Source organism: Equus asinus, chromosome 27, assembly GCF_041296235.1.
Source record: "Equus asinus isolate D_3611 breed Donkey chromosome 27, EquAss-T2T_v2, whole genome shotgun sequence".
Taxonomy (NCBI): Eukaryota; Metazoa; Chordata; class Mammalia; order Perissodactyla; family Equidae; genus Equus; species Equus asinus.
This window is the reverse complement of record NC_091816.1, coordinates 1,466,331-1,473,571: the sequence shown is the minus strand read 5'-3', so window position 1 is coordinate 1,473,571 and position 7,241 is coordinate 1,466,331. Positions and strand designations below refer to the sequence as shown.

Sequence of the window (7,241 nt, the reverse complement as noted above, 5' to 3'; positions counted from 1 at the left end):
GGTAGTGCAAGACCTGCAACTTTGTTCTTCTTTTTCGGCATCATTTTGCACAGCCATATAAATTATAGAATCGTTTGTCAATTTCTATGCACACACATGCACACAACCTGCTAGAATTTTGAGCTGGGCTCCGCTGAATCTATACATAGATCAATGTATATCTTAATGACGATTCTTTTAATCTACAAACATGGTAGGTCTCTCCAACTGTTTACGTGTCTTTTCATTTCAACTGATTTTTGTCTATTGACTGAATTCTGTGACTTTGCTAAATTCACTTATAAGTTCTTGTAGGTTTTTTTTTTGGTATATCCCTTAAGATTTTCCACATATACAATCATGCCATGTTTGAATAAAGCCAATTTGTATGCTTTTCTTTCTTTCTCTTGCCTGATTGCACTGACTGGGACCTCCGAGACCATGCTGAGGAGAAGAGGTAAGGACCGATAGCCTTGTCTTGTCCCTGGTCCTAGGGGGAAAGCACTCAGTCTTTCAAGTGTCCTGTTAGCTGTGAGCTTTTCACAGATGCCCTTTATGGGATTGAGGAAGTTCCCGTCTAGTCCTAGCTTGTTGGGAGGTGAATAGGTGTTGAATCGTGTCTGATGTTTTTCCTGCACAAGCTTTGACCAGTGAAGCGTGAATCAAGTCACCGCCATCTCTTCTGGGCTGCAGCGTTAAGAGGCAGTGTGGGATTTGCAGACTCTCTGCCCACCGCTGCAGTAACAGTCGACACTCTTACTGAGACAAAGCACTGAACGAATGTGAGCCAGAAATGAACTTCTCTTGGGAGAAGCCACCAGTTTTGGGGCTGTTTTTTAGTGCATTATGGCCTAACAGAAATGGTTCCTGCCCTCAGGACAAACTCTTTGCCCTCATGGAGCTTACATGCTAGTGCAAGGGAAGCAGGTGAACAGGCAGAGATGAGGACGAGGAAGAAAACAAAGCAGATACAGCAGGATATGGGGATAAAGAATGTTTTAGTTTAGCCAGGGGCCTTGGAGAAGGCCTCCTTGAAGAAGGTAACAGTGGAGCTGAAACCTAAAAGAACCACAGGAGGGAAGGTGGTGTCTGGGGGAAGGTGTTCCAAGTAGAGGGAACAGCCATGCACAGCCCTCAGACAGGAACTCCAGCCTCTCCTGGGCATGGAGGATGCGACAAACCCATAAGAGCCGTCCTTTAAGAGGGGACAGAGGAGGGCACGTCCACCCACTCGCCCCTGTGGCCCATTCTGGTTCTGTGGGGACCGGAAGTGGCTGTTAGTAGACTAGTTGGCAGTGGTCCTGCCAGCCTGCTTAGACACCAGTGTCCCGGCCTCCTGGCATCCTGAACAGTGGGGCAGCGGCAAAGAGGAGTGACCGAGCTTCCTGACCGCGGCACAGAGGCTTGTCTTCTCTAAGAAAAACCACGTGCTGACCTGTGAGAGCTCCTGACCATGGCTTTCCTGGGAGTTATTCTCCACCTTAAAACTAATCAACAGCTCGTCATTGTCCTTAGGAAGAAGCCTAAACTCAATTCTATTGTCTGGCTCACCTCCTGTCACATCCCTCCCTCCACAGAATTCTGCTTCAGTGTCCGTGGGTTTCTTTCCGTCCTTGCACTGAGCCCGGCTTTCCCTGAGCCTTAGCAAAGGCTGTCCTTTCTGTTAGGCTTTCCGCTCTCACGCGCATCCATCCCGAGGCACACAGCATTGCTCCGCTTGGCTTTACCTGTGAGTTATTAGGAAGGCATTTCTGCAACTTGCCTTTGCTCCTCAGCCTTATTTTTGAGATTCACCCATGTCAATTCATGGAACTCTAGATCATTTCTACAGCTGTACATACTCACCACGTCTGTCCATCTTCCCCAGGGTGGACATTCAGACTGTGCACAGGTTTTGCCATTTCAAACCACTCTGCTACAAGCATTACTGTACGTGTCCCCTGATGCGCATGACACTTCCTCCTGGACTATAGCTCGGATGGAACTGCTGGGTCATCGTGCCCTCGCCTTCATCACTTTATCAGAGACTGGCAAGAGCTCTTCAGAGTGGTGGGACCACATGGTGGCTTTTAAGTCTCATCTGTCCCTCTGGATAATAAACGCCTTGTGGGCTCGGCTTGTCTGGCTTAAGTGCATTTCCAGAAGAGACAGAGGACACTAACACCCAACTGTACGATGAACGGCTGGACGCAGGAATTTAGCAGAATGTTGCACAGGCGAGCGGCCGGAGATCGGGGAGCGTCGGCTCGCGGCCTGCGGCAGGCCTCTCTTCCGGCTGCTCCTCTCCCGGAGGCCAAAAAGCCCGGCGCCGCCGGGGGAATCCGGGCTCTTTCCTCGGGGAGCCTCCGCAGCGCAGGGCGGGAAGGGCCCGGCCCCTGGGACGCTCCCGCCGGCGGCGCCGCCCTCCGCTCGGGCCCTCCCCCGCCCCGCGGTGACTCAGGCGGCGGTGACGGCAGCGGGAGGGCGGCGATGACGGGCGCGCGGCCGGGCGCCGCGGAGCAGCGCAGGGCAGGGGCGCGCGGCGGGGCGGCGGCGGCGGGCGGCATGAGCGGGGCGCGGGGCGCGGGCCGGGCGCTGGCCGCGCTGCTGCTGGCCGCGTCCGTGCTGAGCGCCGCGCTGCTGGCCCCCGGCGGCGCCCCGGAGCGCGGCGCCGAGAGCGCGCGGCCGCGAGGTGAGTGCGCGCCCGGCTCGGGCCCGGCCGGCGGGGCGGCCCCCGGCTGCGGGGCGCGGGGGGCGGGGCGCGCGGTGTCCCCTCCCCCGGGGCGACGCGCCGCCTCCTCCCGGCTCGGGAAAACAGTCTCGGGAGCGCGAGCCTCGGTTCGCGCTGGCTGTGTGAGCGCCCCCGGGCCGGGGGTCTGCGTGTCGTGAGCGCCTTTGGCCCCGTCGCAGGCGCCGCGCCGCCGGCGTCGCTGGGCCGGCGGTCTGTTGCGGTCGAGGCGCCGGCCCAGCATCCAGGGACCCGCCCGAACGGAGCGCACGCGCCGGCGCGGCCGAGCTCCCCGCGGGGCAGCCCCGCGCCCCCGCCGTCCCCGCTCCGAGGCTGGGGCACCTGGCGTCTTCAGGCGACTCCTGTCCAAACAGTGAAGTGCCTTTGATCAGGACACCTGGTAGTTCCCCGATGCAGAGCTAGTAAGAGACGGACTGGCCCGGAGGGGCGTGGCCGACACCCCTGCGGCTGCACAAATGCAGGCCGTGCCGCGCGGGGCAGAGGACTCGGCGGGACACGCTGCTGGACGCGGCCCTGCCGGGGCGCTGGAGCCGGGGGGCGCCGAGCACGTCCGCCCGGGTCCGAAGCTGGCCCGGGCAGGCCTCCCTCCCGCTGGGACTCAACTCCGGAGTCCGCGGCCGACGTGCAGTCAACACCGCGCCGGCGGCGGCGCGGGGAGGGCGATGCCTGCGGGAGCTGGTGGTTGAAACTCCAGGCCCAGTGTCGAGCCGACCGCCCCGCCTCCCTTGGGCGAATTTTCCTTGTTTGGTGACAGCAGACACAGTCGAGGCCCTGCGGTTTGCTGGGAAGCCGCAGAGCGCGGCTCGCGGCCTGGGAGGGGCCGGGCGGAGCGTCTTCACCGGTGGTGATCCTACTGTGCGGCTGGGAGGAGGGCCCTCGGCTCGCCTAGTTTCCCTCACTTGCCTGGTCTCTGAACTCACCGGGGCAAATGGGGAAAAACGCTCATCCCAGGGCCTCCCGCTAGGCCCCTGGAACGAGGATCCCAGGGCCTGGACGATCTTAGTCCCAAACCCCTCCCCGGGGGATGCTTTGGTCGGGGATGGTGGCATCAGTCGGATGCAGCAAACGTTTCGACCAGTTCTGGCGGAGGTCTGACTCGCCTGGGAAGGTGACGGTCAGCCGCCTCTCCTCCCCGTCCTCGCATCCGCCCTTCTGTGTCGGAATGCGGGGGCTTTGTGTCGGGCTGTGTAGTTCAAACTGCCTCTTCTCTCCAGTCTGAGTCTTGTAGGGCGACGATTAAATGAATTTTGAAAAAGCAGTTTAGCTGATTACGTTTTGTGCGCTGCCTCCCTCCCCGCCGGCCTCCATCTCGTCCGCTCCCCTCCGTTTATGACGGAGGAAGCAGACCCGCAGACGTTTCTCGATATGCCCAGTCACAGCTTGTCGGGGACAGATCCCACACAAAGCTCTTTCTTTGTATTTTAGCACCAATTAATAATGATAATTGTTTTAGGAAAGAAGTGGCTTGTAAATAGTGACTCTGGGTAGTGAGAGAGAACGTCTTCGCCGTCTTAAGCGATCCACCCCAGAACCTCCGGGGAGCTGCGCTGGGAGGACACCCGGCTTCCAGTGCCACCTGGAGTCCAGGTTTGGGCTGGACAACTTCCTACCAAGGAGTCCATCTTAAGATGATTTGAGGACTCAAGTTTACTTGAAAAAAAAAATTAAGTAGAATATGTCTTTTAAAATATTCCCAGCAAAGACATTCATGAGCAGAGACTAGAACCAGAAGTTAAATTTTTGGAAATGAAATAAAAGGCTAAAACACAAACAGCACCCTTCCCCCAGGAGCCCTGAAAGGTGCCTTTGGTTTACTTCCTCGCGGGCAGTGTGGACAGGAGGAGGAGGGGGAGTCGCTCCTTGTGTGGTGTTCCTTGAGTGCCTTCCTGGTCTTTCTAAGGGCAGCTGTACCAGAAGTTGGCAGCCTTTTCCTGAAACTGAGCGTCGGGTTCAGTGTCAGTGTCATATTGGACGTCTTTGGAATTGCGTTCTTTGTGTGTGTGATAGAGAGTCATTGGTTTAAAAAAGAAAGTTCAAACAATGCAAAAAAGTACAAAGGTGTCAGAATCCCGTGGCCTTGCACTCCGAGTCCCTCTAGGTGTCATCCTCAACCTCGGCTGCACATTAGAATTATTTGGGGAGGGTTTTGTTGTTACTGTTTTGGGGGGGAAGTTTTAAAAAATGCTGCTTAAGCAGAGATTCTGATTTGATTGGTCTGGGGTGGGGCCAGGGCACTGATATTTTTTGGTTTATTTTGTAGCTTCCCAGGTAATTCTAATATTCAGCTGGGGTTGAGCGCTTCCCCAATCCCCTGTATAAAATAATTAGTATTGATGACAACTGAAAGCTTTCAGAGTCTGAAATTAATATGGACAATCTAAGCATAAAATAGGAAACTGACTCCACCTACCACTAAAGACTCATAGAAACATGATTAAGAACAGTAGTTATACGAAGGCATGATGACGTGCCGTCATCCCTTCATCCGCAGTTTAAATCCTGGTGGCTGCTGAGCGCCCTCGGGCAGGTTGGTTAATGTCCAGGCCTCAGATTCCTCCTCCGGAAACTGGAGACACCAGTAGTTCTTTCATAGCGCCACGGGGCCAGGCACGCCGTGATGGTGTGATTATTCGTGCCACCTGGGAGCTGGCAGTCACCACAGCTGTCGTAAATCGGCACAAGCTAAATTGGAGAGGAATTTGGCAATATATATCAAAGGCTATTTAAAAAGCTATTTTTTGTTAAAAGTTTCATTCCTGGCAGTTCATTCTTAGGGAACTATGTCAAAAAAAGAACATGTCAATTTTCAGATATCTATAGCATCATTTCTCATAATAGGAAGAAATAGGAAATGGGGAGTAATAAGAAATAAGGTTAAATGAAAAAAGAAGAAGCATCTTTTAAAAATATTTAGGCATATCTTCCTGATGCTAATGAAGTCCCCGTTGTCCCTGCATTTGTTGGGTGTGGCCTGGGCCATCGTCCTCATCATTTGTTAAACACTTACTTTGTTTTAGGCTCTGAGCCAGACACCTTACATATGTTGTCAGTTTTAGCCTTCCCAACAATGCTGTGAAGTACACACTATTATGGCCCCTAATTTTTTCCTTTTCTTTTTTTAATTTTTATTGAGATCATATTGGTTTATAACTGTGTAATTTTAGGTACATTATTAAATAGCAGTTTCTGTATAGACTGTGTCATGCTCATCACCAGTAGTCTAGTTTTTATCCATCACCATACATAGGTGCCCCTTTACCCCTTTCTCCCACCCCTCACCGTGCCCTTCCCCTCTGGTAACCACCAATCTGTTCTCTTTGTCCGTGTGTTAGTTTATCTTCCACATATGAGTGAAATCACGCGGTGTTTGTCTTTCTCTGTCTGGCCTATTTCACTTAACATCATAGCCCCAAGGTCTGACCCCTGATTTATTGATGAGGACACACTGAGGCAGGGTGGGATTCAAATTCAAGTTGGTCTGTCTTGGAGTCCACACACTTAACCGACCACGTTATACCTCTGGTCCCAGACACTACTTCCCCTGGAGGCTCTCCAGGACACCGAAGAACGAAAACAGTGGTCGGTAAAGCTTCAGCAGATTATTAAGAGTTATATACCGTGTGTTTTAGCCAGCCCCGGGCGTCTCGTGGTTAAGATCGAGCCCTCTCGTGACCATGGGCTGGCTTTGTTTCCCGGTTAGGGAACCACACCACCCGTCTGTCGGTTGCCACACTGTGGCAGCTGCATGTTGTTATGATGCTGAAAGCTATGCCACCAACATTTCAAATACCAGCAGGGTCACCCATGGTGGACAGGCTTCAGCGGAGCTTCCAGGCTAAGACAGACTAGGGGGAAGGACCTGGCCACTCACTTCCAAAAAGATTGGCCATGAAAACCATATGAATAGCAGCAAAGCACTGTCTGATATAGCGCTGGAAGGTGAGAGGATGGTGCAAAAAGACAGCAGGGTTCTGCTCTGCTGTACACAGGGGCGCTAGGAGTTGGAATCCACTCCATGGCACTCACAACAAATTGTGTGTTTTGTCTTCACTGAGAGCTGAATAAGGGTCAATTGTAATAAACAGGAAAACAAAGTGGAGCTTCTCAGCCTTGGAAGGTCGTGCATGTCGGCCTGGGGCCCTGCTGGCCTGCAGCCCCTGACCCGCTGGCCCGGGCTTCCCAGGTCTCCGCGCCGCCCGGCCCGCTCTTAGAGCTGAGGAGCGCAGGCATAAAGTTTGGGCTTTGGGATCACACAAATTCAGTGATTTCACAGAAAAACTCTTTGGCCACAGGCTATTATCTGAGCCTGGGAGCCCTAATTTCTTCATCTGTGAAGTGGAGACTGTACCTAGCTCATGAAGTTGTCATATTCTCAAATAGAAAATCGGTGTAAATGCTGAATGCCGTGTCCATCACGCTGCTGCGCTTGGCGAGCGTGAGTTCCTTCCGTGGTTCTTTCACACACTGCGGGAATGGTGTTCACCGGTCCGTGTTTGGAGTAGAGGCCCCTGTGCAAAAGGGGACCTGGGTGTGT

At 53.8% G+C, this 7,241-nt stretch overlaps 1 protein-coding gene across 1 annotated transcript in view; it reads left to right on the top strand.

The window, feature by feature from the left end:
- The first annotated feature begins 311 nt into the window (after window positions 1-311).
- HGSNAT (heparan-alpha-glucosaminide N-acetyltransferase) overlaps window positions 312-7,241 on the top strand; it is a 34,342-nt gene continuing 27,412 nt past the window's right edge. The window contains exon 1 of the mRNA XM_044750997.2: window positions 312-2,650. Within this exon, the coding sequence (XP_044606932.2) occupies window positions 2,155-2,650 (496 nt within the window). The 5' untranslated portion in view covers window positions 312-2,154. The remainder of the gene's footprint in view (window positions 2,651-7,241) is intronic.